Source organism: Typopeltis vanoorti, chromosome 8 (assembly GCF_054136105.1).
Source record: "Typopeltis vanoorti isolate ZY-2024b chromosome 8, IOZ_Tvanoo_1.0, whole genome shotgun sequence".
In the NCBI taxonomy this organism is placed as follows: Eukaryota; Metazoa; Arthropoda; class Arachnida; order Uropygi; family Thelyphonidae; genus Typopeltis; species Typopeltis vanoorti.
Window position 1 is genome coordinate 76,254,694 of NC_143556.1, and position 24,634 is coordinate 76,279,327.

The window sequence follows — 24,634 nt, forward strand, 5'->3', positions numbered from 1 at the left end:
CCAGAGTGCATAACCACAACTATGAAATTCGGAGGTGGAGATGGTATGATATGGTCTTATTTTCCCTGGTTTAGCTTCAGACCTCTGTTTGTGTTGCCACGAACATTGAACTCTGAGAAGTATCTGAACATTCTGGACAGTGCATTGTTTCCTATTTTGTGGTGTACTACAGAACTGACTATTGTCTCTTTCTGCAAGACACTGCACTGTCATAAGGCTGCTGCTGTAAATATGTCGTTTGTGAACATGAACATCATCACACTTGACTGGACTCCACAGAGCCCTGATCTCAACCCTATTGAACATCTGTGGGATGAACTGGAGTGTCAGGTGAGATCAAGAGACCTCCCCCCCAACAGTCCAGGACCTTATATACTTGGTTTAATCCTTTATCCAAGTGTAAGCAAACAAAGTTTGCACCTGAAATATAATCAGGACAGGGCAACTCGCATATAGAACAAGGGTGAATGCTGATCTTGAAATTCATGCTTGCTCTTGTTATCATTCAGGGAGTGAGAGGTGTGATTGAACTCTGATTAGCGGAATAATGAATTACTGACCATTTAAAACTATATACAGGTAACCCTCGTATAACATGGTTTCGATATAAGACAGTCTACAAACTGTAGTAACCCTTTATCTTTTCATATATTTTTCAACGACTTAAAAATCAAATTTTATATTCGTTAAATTTGTCTCTGCCCATATCACACATGTAGTTATAAGTAGCGAATTTAGTATTTAATATAATATATTTATATTATATTAAATATCCCTCAGCACGCATGTACGTCAATTGTTTACCATACAAAGTATTTATTGTTGAAAATTGTCTTTGTTTTCTGCCAGGAAAGCACATTAAAAATCATAAGTGTGTTAATCTCAAGCTGAGCACTTCATTTTTTGCTGAGTTACATACAATATGTAATGCTTTTTTTTTATGCAAAAAAAATTTTTTTTTTTATAGTAATGGCCATTTAGAGCACTTTTGCAATATGGTTGAAAATGAAATTAGTGAATTAATTGATGGAGAAATAGATTTAAATAAGGAGGAACTGGTACAATTAATAGATGACGTCGAACCAAATGGCATGGTAAGTTCTGCCGAAGATTCTGATTGTGATAAATACGTTAAAGAATTCAGTTTAAAGAAATTAGCAGAAGGATTTGACTTGCCAAGAAAGTTATTTTATGGATAATGATCTCCCAATGGAGCGCTCCGGAAAATTCATGAGACAATTGGATATTTGTTTAGCTCCGTATTATGAACTTAATTAAAAATTGCAGTATAGTGGTAAGCAAGATCTTATTACTGACTTCTTGAAAATTAAACCAACCGAAGTATGCAATGAGAATTGTACAAATGATGTCTAAGAGATTTCACGTGATGACGACGTCCGGCCACTTGTAAATAAAGAACATCTACGAAATGTTAGTTTTGAAGAGATGATGACGATTAAAATATACACTTTATTTTATTTTGCCTAAAACATTTATGTATTATGTGCAATGAAGTTTACGTACAATTTTTAATTTTTTTATAATTTTATACTATGTATTGTTTCATAGTTTATTTGTTTTCTTAACTTACATGAATTACCTGAATTAAATAAAAATATTTTTTTGTTGTTAGGTTCCGAAATCATTAAAAAAAAAAATGAATTCAGAACCTAACCCTATTTTTTCTATGTGATCTGAGTCTCGCATAATGCAGCATTTTTGTGGAACCTAACATCCGCATTATATGAGGATTACCTGTATTTAGAAATTTATGTATACTTAATTATACAAATACAACATTTATTTTACAAATGATATTCTATCTTTTTCAATTTAGCTACTTGAATACAAATTCTACCCTACGGTTCTTCTTTATGAACTGGTCGATAACATCGTCATAAAAAGTTGGTTGTAACTTAATTTTCCCAAGCAACACGCACACTTGTAAAAGCTGGCTGAAGCTCAGTAGCTAGAGCTACTTTGACTGCGTATGGCCTTGTGTTTCAGACTATGTGAAAGGAGCGGAAATGGTTATGCACGTGCATGAAATCACAGTGCCGCAGCGAGGACCTGAAAGTGCCTACAACCGAGCAAGACAAGGTAGCTTTGACTAGACGAGCAAGCATCGGCCTTCGATACACAACGCAAAGCTCAATTATTGCCGTGCAAGCTTAAGACGTATTCTGTCTACAAAAATAAATGTAAAAATAAATTAATAAATGCATGCATTTATTAACAAATAAATATTACCTCTTTCTCAATTAATGAGCTTGTGCAGCAAGCATAGCAATCGTGGAGAATTCACCACTGATATAGAAGCTAATGACTTCATATCACTTGCCTTAGTATCCCATAATGCAAAGCACACATCCTTACAGGTATGTATAATGCTATGCATTATTTGACGGTCACTACCCAGACTAGTTTCGACCTTTATTGAAGTTTTGTCAGTTTGAGCCAGACCCAAAAGTGATAGTAAGGTTGAAGTAATGCAGAAGTCATATTTTCATGTACAAGTTGCCAAAAGGTGTCACACTTATTATTAAAATACTCTGGATTAGAGATAGTTAGTTGTTGATTTTCCATTTGGTTATACTATAAAATAAAGATACTAAGAAATTATATACTTGGTTTAATCCTTTATCCAAGTGTAAGCAAACAAAATTTGCACCTGAAATATAATCAGGACAGGGCAACTCATATATAGAAGCTAATGACATCACATCACTTGCCTTAGTATCCCATAATGCAAAACACATATCCTTATGGGTATGTATAATGCTATGCATTATGGGAAGGGTCACTACTCAGACCTGTTTCGACCTTTATTGAGGTCTCGTCAGTAGAAAAACTTCCAACAACTATCTCTAATCCAAAGTATTTTAATAATAAAGTATGACACCTTTTGGCAACTGGTATAAGAAATTATGACTTCTGCATTGCTTCAACCTTAGTATCACCTCTGGGTCTAGCTCCCACTGATGATACCTCAATAAATGTCGAAACCATTCTAGGTAGTGACTCTTCCCATAATGCATAACATAATACATACCCATAAGGATATGTGCTTTGCATTATGGGATACTAAGGCAAGTGAAATGAGGTCATTAACTTCTATATACAAGTTACCCTGTCCTGATTATATTTCGGTGCAAACTTTGTTTGCTTACACTTGGATAAAGGATTAAACCAAGTATATAATTTCTTGGTATCTTTAATTTATAGTATAACAAAGTGGAAAAACTTCCAATTCCAGGACTTCATTACCTACCTACAGGAAGAATGGTTCTAAATTCCCATTTATCAATCATGCACTTTTGTTAAATATATCCCATAGAAATGCTGCAGTCATCACAGAGAAAGGAGGTCTTACATCTTATTAATGTGTGTGTCATCATGGCTGTTTATTCCTGACACTATGGTGTCCATTAACTTCTTTTTAAGCAGTGTATGTATGGGATAATATATATCTATCTTCTAGGTCACTTCTGACTCTTCTTCTTCTGGGTCTCCTTCCTGTAATCTTGGCATCAAACACCTGTTAACTGCATTCATGCTTGACTTCCACTGCCTGTTTTTGCATCATCAACAAAAAGTTAAAATGCAAGAAAGTCTCTTACAACAGACCTTATTTTTTTGAAAAATTGCAGAGATAATTCTGTAATTCTTGATTTTCTGAAAACCAAAAGAAAAGTACATTCTGCAAAAGCATGGAGGCTTTATAAAAATGCAAGTTTTGCTCTTTTATAAAAAAGCAAAACTTGCATTTTTATAAATCAGTTCACTGTGGACTGAAATATAAAAATATCAGATTGGAACTGTTCTCCACTGAACGAAAAGCATATCACCTATATAATATTCTGAATATTGAACTCGAACCAAAAATAAGGTTAGAGGTCAATATTCTAGTTTAAGGCTATCTTGTGTGTAGACTTATTATTATTATTATGAAGTTCATGTAAAATCAGTGATTTTTTTTAGATTTATTGAGTGTTTTTTTTATAATAACTGATGTATCTTTAATATGTTATTATAGTTTTTTAGTGGATGATTTATTGTACTAGCGCATAATTGTAGAAAAATTGTTAGATTTTAATAGTTTTAAAAATGGCACTAAAGATTCACAACAACAAGGCAATGTCTAAAACGTAAGTTAATGAAGCTGGAAGTGGTTGGATAAATGCAGCAGTGAGGAGAACCTTTGTCCCGCTGAACAGAACATTTCAGCAGTGATGTTGATAATATAAAGGATAATCTGACATTGAAAATATTCCAATTAAACAAAAAAATTATTAGAAAATTGATCAGAGAACTGGAAAAGTGGAGAAGTGTTTAAAGAAACTTGTTCTGATCAATTTTCTTAGGATAAGAAAATTGATCAGAACAAGTAGAGGTAGGAAAGCACTGAACTTGTTAATAATAATAATAAAAACAAGGTAAATCAGTTAAAATATGAAACAAAAGAGGTAATATGGTATGGCAATTTAATCATAAAATTTGCACCTGTCACTACTTTTTGCTACCCAGGTGCAAAAATTAAAGATATATCAAATGTAATAGCCAAACAGAAAAGTAAAAGAGCTTGTAGTTCTTGTTGGAACTAATGACATAAATAGTGACAAATATAGTATGAGGATATGAATTTCCATCTCTCACATTCTTGAGATGGAAATTATTGGTTTGCTACTGAGATATGATAGTACTGAGTTAAGAAGGAAGGCTGTGATAGAAAATGATTCAGTGTCCAGTCTGTGTATAAGAAATGAATGCACTTTTTGGATGTGCAGAACATTTGATGGCAGAAAAGACTGGTATAAGAGGAACAACCTGCACTTAACCCTCCCATGCATGAATTTTTATATTCATTTATAAAAAATTATAATGGCATGATACAGTACCATTTAATCTTACAGTATTACTATGAATTCATTAATTTTGCTAAATTTATGTCCTGTATATGTAAAAAAATAATGTCCTCATCTGAGGACATCATGCATTAATGCCAACAGACTACAGACATATTTCAATGGAAATGACTTAGACTAAAGAATTTATTTTCATTGAAAGACATTACAAGTATGACAAAACAGATTATAAACAATTTATATTTTGCTGAAATACTGCGTGAATGATCAAATTTTGGATTACTTAGTACATACAAGAAAGTAGAACAATTAGAATTTGCAGTAAAGCTATGTAAATCAAAAACAGTTTTATTCTCTTTGCCTCATTTTGTATGGAAAGACTGTAAACATTCCGGATAGATTGGAACCTCACATCTACCACAGATGTATCTTCATCTACACTCTGAAGTTCTTCTGGACTGACAGCAGCATGGAACGTTTCATGAAACTTTTGCAGCGTTATACGTATTGCTTTGTCTTTATTGTTGGTAGGTATAGTGTCTGAATCAACAAAATGCATATATCGCCTTATGTCCCCCATCTGTTCACTGACATAGCATCAGCTATAACATCCATGCACAGTCCATGTTCAGAAGACCAATACTGCCTTACACGTGGTTATTTTATGTATGTCATGACAAGTACAATTCCAAGGTAAATTTTGAGTTCAGTCACAGTAAGTGTCTAAATTATTAAATTATTAACTTATCTTTGTCTTTGCGGCATGCATACAGATTAGTTTGTTTCACAATTTCATCCATCAATTCATCTGGAAACAGCTGTGAAAAATAATCTACAGGGCTCTTTCTGTGAATATTTACTTGGTGTTTTCCTTTAAGCTGTAGTTCAGTACCAGCAAAAGGATTATCTTTCTCACTAAACCACACTGGTTGTCTCTGCAATGGCATATGACCAGCAATCAGTGATGTAGCTAGAGCTTTTGCCACCCCTCTCAGTACACACCAAAAATACTACAAAAAGTCAAAACGACGTAGAGGGAAATAAATTAAAACACTATGTTTATTTGTGAAGTAAAACTTTAATTTCAACATTCAAAAATTTTATTTTTCTTGCTTTTCTGTTAGCAAAATCGTCAATGACATTAGCGAAGTCTATTTCATAGTAATGTAGGTAATTCTTAATCAATTTTATTTAAAAAAACTCCTCTCACAACTAGCAACATTTACAGCACTTGTGAGGAAAATTCACAATAGTATTACAATATTTGGAAATGAGTTCTCAAGGCTGTGTTTTAGAATTAACTGCAAAAATTCAAAAAAGGTTCAAAGTGCCACCTGGGGTGGACTGCCCCCTCTGCCCTCCCCTATCTATGCCTTTGCCAGCAACAGCTGTATTTTGCACACTAACTGGAGACTTTTGAACGTTGTGAGTCTGACCAACAGGGGAAGGAACACTGAACATCACTGTCTTCACTTGAACTATCACTCTATGTAGGATCATTTTGTGGCTGATGGTATGTAGGATCATCATCAGAATCACTCGGCTCCAAACCATTTTCAGATTCTTCCAACAGTTTTTCAATCTCCTCTTCAGTAAGTCTCTTGTGGTAATAAGCCTTTTTTTATGCCTGATGGACCTGGCTTTTGGTTATCCATCTGTAAAAGTGCCAGTTAACACACTTGCTGTTCTTTTATGTTTGCAAAAATAAAATAAATAAAATTATAAAAATATTATACAAGAACTTTCTAACCTCAAACTATTTGCCGCATAGATTACCTTACAAACATATTATCCTGTGAGGACAGGTTGTTTTCAAGTTCATTTTATGAATATGGTAATAAACATGAACAAATTAAATATTCACACTTCATCTGCAAGGTATAACAATATATAAAACCATGCTAACTTTTCCAGAAGATTCATAAAATCACCAAATTTAAATCAACAAAACAGCAGCTTTTCACTTCCTACTTGATACCACCATGCACTGCCGAGAGATTGGTATTCCTGTAACTCTGCTGAAACTCCTGCCATCTGGTGTGGTTTCTAAGAACACTTTGGTCTCCCCAGATGAGGACTTCATGCATACAGTAGCACTAAATTATGAATGAATAATTATTATGAGGGAAAATATGTGTCCTCATATGAGGCCCTTATGCATGAGAGGGTTAATTGGATTTGGCAGAGAGTTGGGGAAACTAGATCATCATTGAAGGAAAGGTGGAAATATGCGTGTGTAAGTTCAGCTGTGATATGCAAACGTGATGATGATATGAATAGCATTGAGTGGTTGAGTATCTGGTGAAGGGGTGGAAATGTATGCTTTGGGTTTGGACATTTTGAGTGTATCAGAGGAGGCAAAAGAGGAAGTTGTTCAACAAGGCCAAGCACACTGTAGATCCAAGTGTAAGAAAAAGCCAGGTGTTCTATGCTGGTTTGTAATCCGGCTAAATATAAGCCAGTTAATAAACATCCCTTTATAATTTTGTTGTAATACCATTAAAATTAAGTTATGAAGCGTGGTAATTTGTTATGTCTGTACATAAATGCTAGCAGCATCAGGAACAATGGGGTTGATTTTGTTGCCTTATTGAATACATTATGGCCTAAGATTATTGACATCAGTGAAACCTACCTATCAGAGTCAGATGTTGTAACTGGGATCAAGAATATATATAATACTATAAAGAATATAGTATTTTTTAGGAATGACAGAAGAGATAAGAGAGAGTAGGGGAGTACTCTTAATGGTATTACATGGCTTGAGTCTCATTATGGTAGAAATGCATGAAAGCTATAATGGTAATAATGTAGCAGTAGGTTTGAGGCTGTCTAGTGTGAAGTAGAGACTAACAGGATGAAATATGTAATGGCTGTTACTACGGACTTGATGTTTCAGTTGCTGGTGATGATGAAATACATTACCAAATTATCCTGAATACTAAATGAGTAATTATTACGAGTGACTTAAATTAACCAAACATTGAGTAGAAGAGAAATCTCATGATCAGAATGAAAGAGAATTTATTGTTGTTGCGAGACAACTTTCTCAAGCAATGTTAAAGAAGGAAGTCGAGAACAGTGTGTTAGATTTGATCGTAGCATCAAAAGGGGGGTCTCAATTAAGAATATGACTATTTTAACACCATTTGGTGATTGATCATAGTGTACTTTCCTTGGAAGTGGCTAATTATATAGATGTTCCAGTTAGGACAGGTGACATGCTGAACTACAAAATTAGAAATTATTACCATCTCAGGAGAATACTCTCTTTGGTCCCATGGTATCAGTTACTGAATGGGGAAGATAAAAGCAATTCATGAGAGTCTTTGAAAATGTGCTTAAATGAGGCATTATCTGAATGTATCCCTAGAGTTTGAAGAACAAATAGGGTGGAAGTGAAAGGGATGTGCAACCTTATTTAGGGAGAGGTCCATAAGCAGAAAAATCATGAGAATAAGAGTGACAAGAATTATGAAATAGATAAAAATACAGGTTCAGAAATGTTACAAGTATTGTTCAGAAAGCTAAATCAGAGTATGAAAAGAAATTGACTGGGCAGGCTAAAGCCAATCCAAAATAATTTTATTGCTATGACTCAAGCAAAAGAAAGAATGAATAAATGTGGAAGAATAACTTTACTGAATGCAGATGTACTCTTATGTTGGAAGCTGATGAAATCATCCAATTAATGGGTACTCACTTTGCTAAGGTGTATCAACCAGGTGTATGTAACATGGTCACAGTACTATTATTACTACATTGAATGAAGAGAGGTACATGAGAATGAGGTTGAAGAACTGCTGCATAACCCAGATGAGAATTCAGCAATAGGGACAAATGGAATAATAGCATGTATTCTAATTGAATGTTTAACCAAATTGGCTAGTCATTTGGCATGTTTGTATAACTTGAATCTCAGCTCAGGAAAGATACCACAGATTGGTAAGAATGTGTGATAGTTCTGTTGTACCAAGGTGGTGCAAAAATCGGCATGTATAACTAGTGGGGTGGTGGTGAAGATTTCAGAGAAGATGTTGGTAAGTCACTTACTCTTGACTTGGGTAAGTGGGCGTGAATCTGTCAGATTTTAGATGATGAGTTGTGTGCCCCAGGGATCGCTGTTGTTCAATATACAGCAATCCCTTGATTAATGCATTCTTTAAAATAGGCGCATTCATCGAAAATGCACTAATTGAATATAATAACCTATGGGAAAAGTATAATTCATTCCTCAAATTTATTTTTTGACCCTTAATTTTTTTATAAAAGAATTAGGGTATGTCTGAGGGTCTAGTTAAAGGAAAACCATGAAGCTGAAAGACAATAAAATATATTCAGAATATAAATTTATTATTCTGCTTCTTAACAAAGAATTGAGCTAACCTAGTTTGGTGGACATTCTGTTTCTTTTTTTCATACAACTGACGATATGGCCCTATTGCCTCTTCTGCAAATTTTACCACTTCTATCTTCACCAGGGTCGGCCTCTAAGCCTTCCTGCTTAAAAACTTTGATTGTACAAAAAATATTTTCAATTTGTTTCTGTGAAATCTCTTTGGGCTTCTCAGTGATTAAATTTTCTTCAGGATCTTCCCGCTGTGCATCTAAATTTAGCAGGTCAGAATCACTCAATATCTCGGAATGAGATTTATCCTCCCTACCGGCTGATGTGGATGAAATAGTGACACCAAATTGCACTTCTTATTCATGTTATTCAATGGGTGCTAGAGCTTCATATCCAGATTAAGCTGAACATCTATAGACGTCGTGGCTGGGGGGTTAATTAACTTCGATTAATTTGAAAAGCCTCTAAAATCATTTGCACAATGTGGAAGAATGTGCTTCCAAATGGCTCGCATATTGACAGTAATTTCATTTGACTTTGTGACTTTATAACTAGGCTGAGATTTCTTTGATTTGGCCAGAAAAGTCTTGGAAGTTATTTGCTTTCAAAAAAAGGCTGGTTTCATCAACATTAATTTGTTGATCACAATAGTCCCCTTCTTACACAGTTTTCTTCAAAATCTCTGGATAATTTGCGGCTGCCTCCTTATCTGCACTTGCAGCTTTGCCTGTAATTAGAACATTATGTAAGCTATTTCTCTCTTTGAAACGCTCAAACCACCCAGCACTAGCATAGAATTCTTTTTTTCCATCATTGATAGCCCTTTCTTTCAAGATTACAAAGAGACTTAATGCTTTTGATTTGATAAGGTAAGAGCTTTGCAGGATCCGTTTTTGGTTACAAACTTCGATCCATATAGAAAGATGTCTCTCTAATTCAATCATTATGATACTTTTGATTTCTAGTGCATGCATGATGAACTTAAAGCAGCCTTACCTTTCTCTTTGTATTCAGCAGCTTTGCTTAAAATTGCTCATATAGTTGATTCACCAAATTTTGTGTTCTTGTCCTATCTTTGCTCTGGACTTGCCTTGGTCATTTTTCTTTATTTCAAGTTTTTCTTCTGTTACTTTTCGAATCATTTTCACACTTTTTTGCTCACTAATTCTTTTACTCACAATGAAAGGTTAGAAAATACTTTAAAATAAAGGTAAGGAAAACAATTGCAAAGGGAGGCACGAGATATGATCTGCAAAATGCTATGTAATTAGCAGAAGACATAAATTTTGGTGGTAAATTTGGAACATAGTGTACATGGAAATAGTCCATTTAAAAATAACTTTGTAAAATGTTTTAAATTGATAACTAAATTATTTCATCCTGGTGAGTAATTTTTTAGAATAGTTAGTCATAAAAAATGTATAGATAGAAAATTTTTAAAATCTGTAAAATTTATTTTTAAGATGTATATAGGTACACTAATCCAATTTTAGAGGCCCGCTAATTGAAAATGCATTAATCGAAGGATTGCTGTATACATTAATGGCATTAGAAAGGACCCTAACGGGAGATGTTCATTTGTTTGGTGATGATGCAAAGATACATCAGGGATGCTACTGATATCCATTATTTACAGGATGATTTGAATAGGCTGGAAGTGTGGCCAAAAATAATGGTGTCAATTCAATGTTAGTAAGTGTATGTACTTCAGTGTGATGAGATTTCCAACAGCATATTATATTAACAGGATTATGAGAATAGGAATAAGAATCAATAGATATCCTTGCAGACCCATTTCCTCCTGACATTACAAATCTCTTCCATCATTGTCTTCAATTGTCAATCTTTACTTGGAAAGGAAGATTTTGATATCAAAAATATGATCTGGCAGTGAGTTCACCTCTATCATCTCCCATTGTGAACTTATACATGGAAAAGTTTAAGGAAGAAGCTAGAGCACAGATTATCGTAAAGCCACATGTCTGGTGAAGCTACATTGATATTTTTATTATTTGGAAACAACCCAGAAAGATAAGACCTTGAAGATTATGTACAGTTCTTAAATAATCACCATTAAAAAAATCAAATTCAAGTTGGAAATGGAAAAGGATTTAGAACCCTTAGATATCATTATCAATGAAAACAATACTTGAGGATTAATATTAGAGGTTTACAGAAATCCATATGGATAGGAAGATCTTTCCATTATGCTTAACAAAAATTAGGTATTATCATAACCTTAAAAGTGGAGCCTTAAATATACTGAAGAATGATGAAATTAAAAGAAAATCACTTCAAATTCTATCTCGTTTCCTCTAAACTCAAAGAAGTTGCTAAGAAACTGTTTTGATGAAATGTCCTATGTTAGTCCTAGAAATCAATTACAAAGCTACGGTCTCCTTACCCATATGGTGGTAACACATCAAGAAACATAGTTAATCAGTCAACATCAGAATGATCTTTGTTAATACCTTAAGAAATTTCCTACTTTCCCCTAAAGATGGTGGGTGATGTTTCATTCTACAAATATTTTGACATCTTTCTGCAAGAACAAGGAATCTTGTATTCCTGAGGTATACAAGATTCCTTGTTCTTGCAGAAAGATGTATATGGATCAAACAGGAAGTTTCGAAATCCATAAAAAAGAAAACGTGTAGGTGATATTGAAAATAAAAGAGAAGAAAGAAACTTACTCATAGCATATATCATTTCAGAGCATAACACAGTAAATTGGTAGGCTTCCTCCACCTTCTTAGAATACTTTAGTGAGATTGTTCAAGGGGTCTTCCCAGGTCATTTGCTCACATGGCACACTCAATAGAAACCAATTACTTATTCGTCATAACATGGAAGTCATTAATTATTGTATATAGCATTTGTAACCTGTCTTATGCCAGCAGTCACATGCAGCATTTACACAACAGTATACAGACTGTTCATGATGTGCCTAATGATATGCATGATTAAACTGTCAGTTTGGCATTTTTCAATTTATAGAAAAAAAGTTTCTAACAGAAACTTTTTTGTGAGGTTGTTAAATATCTTCCTGAAGATGATGCTAGCCATAAAGACACTGAAACACAGTGGATGTAGCATTCAGTTTTAATCAATAAAAGGTCTGTGAGTCAAGCCAGTTAATTATTTATAATTGATATAAACTGCACTTAGTTAATTACTTAAAAAATGGTATGTAGGTGACTACCTAATAATTGGGTATACCACAAGAAAGTTAAGATTGGACATTGAATTAGAACACTTGATATTTCTCCACATTCTTCCACACTTTGTGGAGATCTCTTCCAGTTATCTGTCTTTGACCCTATGTACGAGGGGAGGGGGAATCTGGAAAGTTCTGATGAACACCTAGAACAAAAACGATATTAAGTAACTGATATAACCATAAGAAAGAACATATAAGAACATAAGTTATCTTCAACTCTGCTACTAGTATGTTCTTTCTTGTGGTTATATCAATTGCTTTAATATTTTTGTTTAGGAGTTTATCAGAACTTTCCAGATTCCCCCTCGTATATCCCTCTACAATTAATGCTGATAAATTCTTGATAGAGAATTAATGAAGAGACATGCTATGGCAACCTTTCGATACTAAGATTATTATAAATATAAAAGTGCTTTAAAAATATTGTAAAAATGTAAGGAAAAGGTCTTGTTCTCTAAAAGGTAGCTAAACAAAATTCCTAAAAGACTTTAAGATGAATATTATGCTAGTGTTCTAGAGACTTGAAAAAGCTTAGAAAATAAAAATACTAAAATGGAATTCAAAATTGGTAATGATTATGTAGAAAGTGAACTTGAGGATATTCTAGATATCTATAATCACTGCTGCAATAAAATTTTTCATTGGAACTGAACTACTTATAAAGTAATGCTAGAGAATCCAGGAGCAATTATAAAAATAATAAGTGGCTATATTGCATAATTTAGAAAAGTTGATCAGAGTTTATTTATTTTTCTTAAAGATAATGAAATAAAATTGAATGTGAAAATTGAAAATTGGCCTGTGACAAGTCTGTGGTCCATGCCCCCATTTAAAAAAGTGCATCACTTTTGTTTAATAAAAAAAGTCATATAAAACATTAAACATTTATTTAAAAAAAGAGTAAAAAAAATTCAAAATTCGATACATTACATACCATACAAAATACAAACATTAAATAAAAAGAGAATTTTTATTGCCTCATCCACTTCCTCACTTTATGGTTAGTGAAATCTTTAATCACCTCTTCATAATCAATTTTCATTGCCAGGTCATGTTCTATTGATAGCAAAGTTAGGCCTTTTAATCTTTCCTGGAGCATTGATGATCTACTGAGGCTCTTTATTGCTAAAAGTTTACTAAACGCTCTTTCACCTCGGGCAACTGTTACTGGTATTGTGCAAAAAATTCTGATTGAAGTATGTATTTCGGGAAAAACACCGTGAAGTTGAAATTTATAAATGATATTTAATAAATCTAAGCCTGGTATAACATCTTTAAACATGGCATTATGAATCTTTTTTGTGTGGTAGATTTCGTCTTTCAGAGTTGATGTTAAGTCTTTCGAATATTTATTTATTAAATTATTGCACGAGTCAGAAATTTCTTGATGATTCATTATTTGAAAATTTTATATTGGTGAAAAAAAATTCTGTATGTTTTTTAAAGATGTGAAACACATATGAAGTTGGGAAATAATTGTATCCTGTATAACAAAATATACAGTTCTTTTAAAATGTCCTTGTGTATCATCCCCATCTGCACTTTCTTCATCTGCTAGCTTTATTCTCTTTGCTTTCGACATTTGGGGTTATACCCAATTTAATTGCAGCAAGTGTACCTTCAGTGAGAACATCTTGCTACTTATTTCTAAAATGTTCAAGTTCTTTCAGAAGAGACTCTACATTTGCTGTTGCAATATCAATCGATATGGTACTAGATTACAATATTTTATTTTGTTCATCAATGGAAGCTAAAATTTTAAACAAAATTGTTGCAAAAAGTATTGCTTTGAAACTTGAAAAATATTGTTTTAGAGCTTCAGAATGACCTTCATTCTGAAGGACCCAACGGTCGAGCCCTTTTCGATGCCGGGCCCGTGACAAAAGTCTCAGATGTAAACCCCCCCCCCCCTCGGCAGCCCTGCATACTAGAAATTTTATCACTTCAAATGAATAGAAAAATCTTCCTGATTCAGGCCAGCTGTAATTTTCTGAACCCCAGTTATTCTTACTAACTGAAACTCAAATATGGTATTTCTTTTCTCAGTCACCACTCATTTTGTTTGTTCCTAATTATCCTTCTTAATTCCTTCCATTATAGTGCTGCATATGTATTGTCATACTTCATATGCCAGGGAATGTATGCATAGCCTCGAGCTTTGATTTTTAATCTTTCATCTCAGACTCACGTTACCATATTGTCACTTTCCTAATCCTAAACTTGGAAATAACAAACTCGCTCCTTGTGAGTTATTTTATCTCCAAGTTCAGAGTTAAGAAAGCAATGTACAGCCTACTTCTATAATTAAGGGCTTCAAAATTTAGAGGCATTTAGTACCTTCAGTTTTCATCATTAAATATACTTTAAATAATTATGTGTGTATCAGAATAAATACTGCTTTAAGTTTCTAATAACTCATTGTAAATTCTCTTGGATTGAATCATAATGTAGAAAATTTAGTTTTTACCTACAGTTCAAACTTAGTTATACATCAAAATGCATATGGCATTCCTGTATGCATTTTGACTAGGGAGAAAAAGAAAGTAAAATTTCTGAATTCTTATGATCCTATTATTAATTTTTTGGAAAGTATTAAATAAAGAGCATAAGTTTCAATCTGGCATTGTAAATTAAAGATTATAAGGATATTATTAATCCATTGATGGTATTACCGAGATAAGATAGAAATTTAAAGTTTTGAATTTTACCAGAGAGTTTATTAGTGTATAACTTTCAGCATATGCATTGCCTGGGGTTGGCACTACTTAAAAGACATGGACTCTGCCCAGTAGTATATACTTCACCTTTTATTAGTGCTTTTAGATTTCACTGGCCTCACAGCTGTTTTCAACTGTTGGTTCTCATCAGCGAGACAGAAACCTGATGAGGGACAAAACCCTCCAGTCAGTACTGTACAGTTCCATTTCTAAGTTATATTATTCATGAGTGAATTCTTGATAAGTGCATAAATAAATTATTGAAATAAATAGCATAAGGAGCTTAGTCTGGCTTAGTAAATTATGGATTATAAGGAAAAGCACTAATAAAAAGTGAATATATGGGTCGTGAACAAAGCCCACGTCCTTTTAAGTAGCACCAACAATAGGCAGTTCCTATGCTGAAGATTATATTCTAATAATTCATGGAACATGACAGCTGTTTGTATATTTTATTTATGTATTACAAAAAAAAAAAAAACAGAAATTTTTTTTCTTTCAGATGATGCAATAAAGTGGAGCAACTTTTCATTTTTAAATTTTTTTAAACTTGGACTGATTGTGACCTGTGTGTTTGGAGTATCATTTGGTCCATTTATCTGGATGGTAAGGTGATTTTTAAGAAATTGTAATGAATGTTGAAGATGCATTTGTTAACATGATAATTGCTATAGTCATTGACATTAAGCTAATCATACATTATAGTTCATAGGTAATGGTATAAACAAAAATAGTATTGACATAGTATTTTATGTACTAACAATCTTGGATTCCTTGTATATAACTACTGTGAAATTTCATCTGATGTGAAAATCAGTCCTGTTTGTGCTGTAAATATCTTTGGGGAGCTTCCATCATTATAGTGAACAGGTCAAGGTCCCAGGAACTCCAGGATGTAGGACAAAGATTTGCCAGTGGCCACCAGAACATTTTGTCATCATCTTGATATTTATCTTCTATATTCTTAACAGTCTTCTCATGACTTTTGTTTGGCTACTTATTTACACATGGTTTAGCTTTTCCAAATTTTATCTGTGTTCTCTCAGTTCACTAGCTGACTTATGTGCAGAAACTTTCAGTATGATTTTCTTCTTTTTACAAACTCCCTCTCGAACTTTGTGAGTTCACTACAAATTTTTGATTTTTCTATCCATGCACCTTCACCACAGGCCCCTAGCTAACTCCATGTTTTCTTCAAACTTTGTCACTGAGATTTCAAGATTTGTTTCTTGTTTTCAAGCTGATTTGTTGTGTTTTCAATAATTTTTTTATAGTTGTACAATTTACCTTTGAATGCTGTTCAACTTTGATTTTAAAACTGTTTTGCATATTCTTTTCAATAAAAATATGCTGAATAAAAACCAATATAAAATTCACTCAAATATAAAATGGAAGAAGGAAAGTGAATTTTATGTGCACTTTTTGCCCTCCTTCTTTTCCTGTTCTATTGTTTTGATCTGTAATAAAAATTGACCTTTTAGGTCAATTTAGGAAAAGTAAAAAAGCCCTGAGCCAAGAGCCACAATCTCCTTTTATACAAAATGTTGCTCTTTGTTCTCTATGCTGTCTTTTTGGGATTAACCTTTATCGATAACATCATTGCTGCCTGTTTTCGGTCAACACCGGTGGACCTTGCGACCTTTGGTTGATATTTCGTCATCGCTAATCTGGCATAATCCTTGCTTACAGATCTACATACAATTCAATGTTTATGCACTTTTGCAGTAACATTTTATTTAGGACACAATTTAAATATTTACTAAATATTGCGGGGTGCTTAAGGGTCAAAGCTGTATAACTGAGAGGAGACCTCCACATAGCCTTTAAAGGAATGCGGAGAACCGACCAGGGCTTCTGACCTAATGTCCAATCCTCACCTTCTCGTGGTGCACCCTGTTGGGTATCTACTTTGATACTGAACGAACGAGGATGGGCTGGCAATTTGGGATTTAGCCGACCAAATTGTATTCTTATTGGTTAAACCAAAATAAAAAATGATGGTACAACATGACAAAATTTCATGCCGGCTGGGGCGTCGCCCGGTTAAACAAGGCCCCCGTTGTTTTTGCCAGGGAACCAGGGCGAACAGCGAAAAGTCAGCTACTGGAACAAATCTGAAAACAAACCCCAACTCAACATCACCAGAGTTAAAGATCGGTACTATCAACGTAAGAAGCCTGAATGGCAAAGAAATGGAGTTAGCTGAGGAATTAGATAAGTACCAGATCGACATAATAGGGGTGACTGAAACAAAAAAGACCAAAACTGGTGAGATCTTTCTGAGCAATAAATACAAAATGTTATATTCAGGCAATAACAATCAAGGAAAAGAAGGAGTAGCCATAGTATTCAACACAAAATACGAGGCTAATCTTCTTGAATGGCAGTCAGTCTCAAGTAGAGTAATGTGGGCAAATATCCGAATGGGGAACTGGACAATGAGACTTATTTGTGCCTATGGTCCCACAGAAGGCTCTACTAAGGTAGAAGTGGAGGAATTTTTTGAGGCTTTAGAAAAAGCAACTGACACAATGAAAAAGGAAAAGTTGGTCCTTGTTGGGGATCTAAATAGTAGAGTAGGAAATGATTGTGAGACATACAAAAATATTTTGGGAAAATTTGGAGAAAAGAGCAAAACTAATAATAATGGCAAATATCTGTTGGATTTCTGCTCAGGACATGGACTGGTTATTACTAACACCATGTTCCAACATAAAAATGTGCACAAATTCACATGGAGAGAAGAGGCTAGGAATAAGAAAAGTCTCATTGACTATGTTATTGTTGATAGTGATGTTTTCTCCCTGGTGCAGGACACCAGAGTGTACAGAGGATTTGAAATTGGAAGTGATCACTATTTAGTCTTGAGCAGGATAAAATTGAATTTCATATTGAAAAGAATAACATGTAAGAAAGTTTTAAAGCGAATAAAAGTTGAGCAGCTCTCAGATGTAAACTGTAGACTAAAATACAGAAATATTATTGAAAAGAAAATGAAAGAGTTTGAGAACAGGAATCAAACCTTGGAGATTCAGTGGCAAACTCTGAAGGAAACATTGATTGATTCTGCCAGAGAGGCATGTGGTGAGGTTGTGTGCAAAGATAAAAAAATCAGAACTCCCTGGTGGACACAGGAAGTTAAAGAGGCAGTGAAGGAAAAGAAGAAAGCATATCAAAAGTTCCTGGCAAATAAGTCAGCTTTTACTCTTACAGAATACAGAGACAAGTGCAAGAAAGCTAAACAGTGTGTAAAACTAGCTAAACAAAAGTCATGGGAGGACTTTGGCAAGAATATAGAAAATAAATATCAAGAAGGTGGCAAAATATTCTGGAGGTTGTTGAAGAAGCTTAGGAATGGAGGAAAGAGTGCTGTAAAAGGAATTAGAGATGATAAAGGTGAAATGAAAACAGGAGAAAAAGATATCCTTGAAGTATGGAGTAATTACTTTGAAAAACTGCTAAATGAAACAAGCAGTGATGACAGCACAGTGATAAAAAACACTGACCAGGCATGCAGTCAGGAATACATATCCATACTTGAAGTAGAAAAAGCCATCAAAGGCTTGAAATGTGGAAAGGCAGGAGGAGTAGATGATATTCGACCAGAAATGCTGAAGTATGGTGGTATAAGAGTCTTACAGTGGCTGCACTGCATAGTTCAGAAAGCCTGGACAGAGGGACGAATTCCTTATGATTGGAGTAGAGCTCTCATAGTACCCATATATAAAAAGGGAAATAAAACTGAATGTGAGAATTACAGAGGTATTTCCCTACTGAGTGTTCCTGGCAAGATCTATGCAAGTATACTTGAGAAACGGTTGAGAAGAATTGTGGAAGAAAAGCTTGGTGAAGAACAAGCTGGATTCAGGCCAAATAGAGGCTGTCAGGATCAGATCTTCACTTTACGACAAATAGTCGAGAAAGCATGGGAATATAACAAAGATCTGTATTTAAGTTTTGTTGATTTGGAAAAGGCATATGACAAGGTGCCAAGAGAGAAGCTATTCAATACGCTGCAGTTATATGGTGTCAATGGGGCATTATATCAAGCAATACTTAGTCTGTATTTGAGTTGTGAGTCAGCAGTTAGAATTGAAGGAAGTACAGGAAGATGGTTTAATGTTAAATCTGGTGTGAGACAAGGATGTACATTATCCCCTCTGTTATTCATTATCTATATGGATCACATTATGAAGGAATGTGGTATTAAACCTGATATCAAAATTGGAGATGTTAATGTCAGCTCTTTGCTTTATGCGGATGATGTTATACTTCTAAATAAATCCGCTACAAGTCTGCAAGATTCTCTGACTAAATTGAATAGCTGTTGTAATAGATATGGTATGAAGGTTAGCAATAAAAAGACAAAGACAATGAAAATAGGCAGAATCATTGAAAATGTCAACTGTGTTGTGAATGGAGAACCTGTGGAACAAGTAAAACATTTTAGCTACTTGGGCACAATTTTTACTGAAGATGGTAAACTAAATATAGAAATAGACAACAGAATCAGCAAAGCTGGTATCGTGGGAAGTCAATTGAATAAATTCATATGGAATAAGAAAGAAATTAGTCGGAACACTAAATTAGCTGTATACAAAACTGTGTTCAAACCAATTTTAACTTATGGATCTGAGAGCTGGGTCAGAAGTAAAACACTTGACCAAAGACTAGAGACCGCAGATATGAGAGTCCTGAGAAAGATTAGAGGCGTGAACAGATGGCATCAATGGCAATATCATATTAAAAATGAGAATATTAGGAAAGAACTTGACATTGTCAGCATCCAGGAATGCTTTAGCAGAGCTAATCTCAGATGGTATGGTCACTTAAATAGAATGGGAGAGGAAAGATTAGCAAAACAAGTGTTCTCTGCCAGGTTTACAGGAAAACGACCCAGAGGAAGACCAAGATATAGGTGGATTGATACGGTACAAAGTGCCTTAGACGATAGAAATATAAGATCTGATAATGTTGGAGTCTTGACAAGTAACAGACTGATTTGGAGGAAAATTGTAGATAGGAAGTTAGTAATGATGTAATTTTTTCATGTAGTACTGTCATATCCTGTACACCCCTTGAGGGTACATGGCAGGAATTTGATGATGATGATGATGACTAAATATTGCGAAAAAAACTGGAAAATTGATTGCGAAAAATTAACAAAGCTAAATTTTTCTCCAGAGATTTTACATGTCCCTCTTTAATAACAGAGAATTCCTTTTTATCTTCCCTACTAACAATTTGTGCATGTGGTGTCATCCTCTGTGAGATCTTGAGAATAAATATGTGTCTCATTAGTCCAGTTTTTGCATTTTGAAATGCCTCATCACTCTATTTGAAATTATATGCCATTTACTTACTGAATGACACACAGCTTCTGTCAGCTTTGCATCTTTTCATTGACATTTCTTATGTTCATGATTCTATTATCAGTTCTGGGGTTTTTCCACGAAATGAGTTTTCATCATTTCGTCCAGGTCCCTGACAATCATACCAAGATAATGACGTTTAATCATGTTGTACAATCATAGTTGACATATAAATTGTGTTCTGATGAGAAACAAAGAAAAGGCATGGTTCCTTCTCTGCATAAAATATATCAAAGTAATAAACTTTATTATTCTTCCAGCCTCCATGGAGTCCCAAGACTCATCGTTAGAGGCCATTCCTAAAGAGCACAGTCTATCATATCACTCCTTGAACTCATTGACTGTTTGTGCTCTCACTACTCCATAAGCAATACATTCCATGATTCAACTACTATGCAAAGAAACCACTCCTCGTTTTCTCACAACTTCCTTTTGTAACTTCCAGGAATGATCCCTTTTCCTGGCTCCTTCCCCTCCATTTTCACCAAACAAAAGAACTCCCCAGTGTCAACCCTGTAACTACCTCTCAACAGTTTAAAAGTATCAATCATATACCTCTCCTCCTTCTATCTATCAAACTCTGCAGTCTACATTCCCTCAGCCTGTCTTCATAATTAACATTGTGCAGTCCTGATATCATCTTTGTTATCTGACTCTGCACTCTTTCTGTGGTTAATTTATCCTCTTCACATCCAGCAGACCAAGTTTGAGAACAATAGTCTCAGTATTGCAGCAATCCTCTGGGTTACCTTCACCCCCTTTTCAATATGTTCCCTGAATTAATTTCAAGTTTCTATCAATCATCAACTCCAGATCCCTCACTTCCTCCAGTACAGTTCCTCCAACAAAGTATGCAGCCTCCCATTGACGTATCCCAAACTTCAAGACTTTACATTTTGCTCCATTAAACCGATATTCCATTCATTTATCCATCTGTCCAGTTTATTCAAATCCTCTTACAGGACTACCATATCTGCACTGTTACTAATAACCCTTCTCAGCTTCACATCATCTGTACACAACTGAATATCCTCCTGCAATCCATTAACAATGTCATCGATTAACCTTGATGGACCTGTTGTTTCATTCTGAATGTCTCCACGAATGCAAGTGGAAAAGTTTCCAGCAATGGCACTCTTGGACCATTCTTTTCCATTTGTTTCCTATCACTCTGGTTAGACAGTCTTCCCATCTAGTTGGGGGTTTACTGGGTTCCCTCTTGGTTGAACTTGGATACCAGTTTGTGACACGGTAGGTCCACCTGTTGTCTGTGAGTCTTGCAATATGGAGCAAGGGCACTATGCCTTGTTGTCATTTTCACTACTACTTTTACTCTAGTTAATTTTCTGATAGTTGTGATGTGGTCTTTTTTGCTTATCCTTAAGTTCTTTCCATGGCATGCTGAGCGGTTTGTAGATGAAGTTCTTCTTTTTGTGTGGAGTCCCAAGTTTCAGAGACACAGCTGTTGAACATGCTAGGTCTCATGACTAAACAAACACACGTAATAATCACAGTAATAAGTTTTTATAAGTAAATATTTAATCCTAAGTATCTTTAAACCCAAACCAAAAATTTGGCTACGATATGTCGATGACGTCTTTGCTGTCTGAGGTCATTCTGAATAAGAATAACACCTGTTTCTAGATAAAATAAACCTTCTTCATCCTCGCATCAAATTTATGCCAGAAAAAGAATCTCCTTTCTGGATTTACACATCCAAAGAAAAGAAGATGGTTCCATCTCCACTTCTGTCTATCACAAACCGGCATTTTAAGGTCGCTACATTCACAATTCTTTTGCTCAGCATCCATCTCAAAAATTTGGCATCATTAAATCATTAGTAACCAGAGCACACCAATTCTGCTCCTCCTCCTGAAGAATCTCTAAACCAAGAATTGGAAATAATCAAAAATACAGTCATACTAAATGGATACAATCTTAAAACAACTCAAAAAATCATCAGTCACTTCCCCACACATATCGACCTAGACAAGAACAAGCCCATACGATTTCCATACCTTATGTCAAAGGCATCTCCAAACGTCTTTCAAAAATTATGAAGAAATACAAACTTGCTGCTACCTACAAACCCATCAACCAGATCTATAGCTTGTTACTTTCTCCTTAAGACAAATTCTCACCTCTGATGCTACCTGATGTGTACGAGGTTCCATGCTCTTGTAAATTATCTTACTGTAGACAGACAGGTAGATCTGTTCATGAACACGTTTCGGAACATCGAGACAATATCTGTCTTATCAAACCACAGAAATCTGGCCTCTCTCAACACTGAAAGCCCAAACCATAGGATCCATTGGGAAAGACCAAACTTTTACATAGATCTTTATATAAACATGAACGTTTATATAAAGAAAGTGTTGAAGCCCTACTTCACAGACCAAATCTAAACTGTAATGACGTTCTTGCTATTCCTAAAGTATGGGAAATTGTCTTTTTTTTTTTTTTTTTTTTTAATTCTATAATACTCTACTGCACGCATATTGGGATTCCATTGTAATCATGTGCCCTAACTGTATGTAATTCCTAGTATTGTTTGAATTAACTGTACTGACGATGTCATAAGATACTTAGGATGAAATATTTACTTATTAAAACTTATTACTGTGGTTATTATGTGTGTTTGTTTAGTCATGAATTCTCCACGGGTTTCTTTGTATAATAAAATGCTAGTTCTCATTTTGATATTTAGCTTAGGATCTGTGATTATACATTTGATATGTTTAAAGGAGGTCCATGCAGCTCTTTTTCTTTTTGATATTTCTTCAGAAATATCATTGTCCATGTTTATTGTTTGACCATATATGTAGTATTCTATACTTTCTATGGCGAAATTATTTAGTTGGATGGTGTGGATTTGCAATAGCTGTTTCTCATCCATTTGGTTTTGTCAGGATGAATTTTTAATCCTATTTTATTACAGGCATCATGCACTTGATGAGGGATTGTTCAAGTTGTGGAGGGGCTTGAGCTCTGAGTATTATATCATCTACATTAATATTTGGAGAGCTCTCCATCAATGTTTATGCCATCTTTTAAGTTGATTTTACTTAAAGTGTTTTCCAGAGTACACTTAAAAAGGTTTAGTAACATGACATCTCCTTGTTGCACACTTCAGTTTATGGTGATAGTTATAGGGTCGTCGAATAAGATTATTTGTGTAGAGCTACACAAAAAAAAGTGTTAATTTCTTTAATTAGATTGCTGTAGATTGGACTGATGCCTTTTCTAGTAGCGCCTGTAAAACTGTGTTATGTGTCTATGGTGCCGAAGGCTTTTTAAAGCCAATAAATAGAAAGCAAAGAGGGATCTGGTATTCTTTGCATTCACTAATTTGGGTGACTACTTGTATGTGATATATTGTAGAATAACCTTTTTTGAATCCTGCATGTTCTTTATTGTTATGTTCTTGAAGGGTGGTTTTGATTCTGTTTGATATAATTTTTGTCATTAACTTATATATATGTGATAGCAGACATATAGGATGGTAATGCTTGATGTCTTCAATGTTGCCTTTTTTGAAGAGAAGAATTGTTTCTGATGTCTTCTATTTTTATGGTACTTTTCCTTTTTTTTTTAGGTACCAGGTAAATCTTTCAGCCAGAGCTTTATTAATTTGTGGTCCTCTTTGTTGAATATCCTCAGTTTTCATCTGATCAATGCCAGGAGTTGTATTTGGTTGCATGTTTTTTATGTCATCGATATAAAGGTTAAACAATACAGCTCCCAGTTCTGGTCCCCGTGGGACCCCCACTTGTAACCTTCTGCTTCCCCATACACAACCATCTAATACATATCAGATAGACAATACTGAATCCAGTTCACTAACCTAACATCTAAACCCATGTGCTGCAACTTAAATATGTCCCTGTCAAATGCCTTTGTAAAATCCAAAAAAAAATGGCAGAATATGCCTTTCCCTCATCAACTGCTCTTGTCACTTTTATTATAAAAGGCAATCATATTACTAAAGTAAGAGCACCCCTTAACAAATCCATGTTGATTCACAATGCTCTAAATGATCCCTCACTAATTTCTCCAAGATCTTAACAACTACTGATGAAATACAAACTGATCTATAGTTTGACATTTCC

General features: G+C 34.4%; 1 protein-coding gene across 3 annotated transcripts in view; it reads left to right on the forward strand.

Annotated features, from left to right (window-relative positions):
• Positions 1 to 24,634, forward strand: part of xit (ALG6/ALG8 family glucosyltransferase xit) — a 152,925-nt gene that overhangs the window by 82,562 nt on the left and 45,729 nt on the right. For all 3 annotated transcript variants that reach the window (XM_090397289.1, XM_090397292.1, XM_090397291.1), the window contains exon 6: positions 15,653 to 15,756. In XM_090397289.1, coding sequence (XP_090253415.1) covers positions 15,653 to 15,756 — 104 coding nt within the window. The remainder of the gene's footprint in view (positions 1 to 15,652; positions 15,757 to 24,634) is intronic.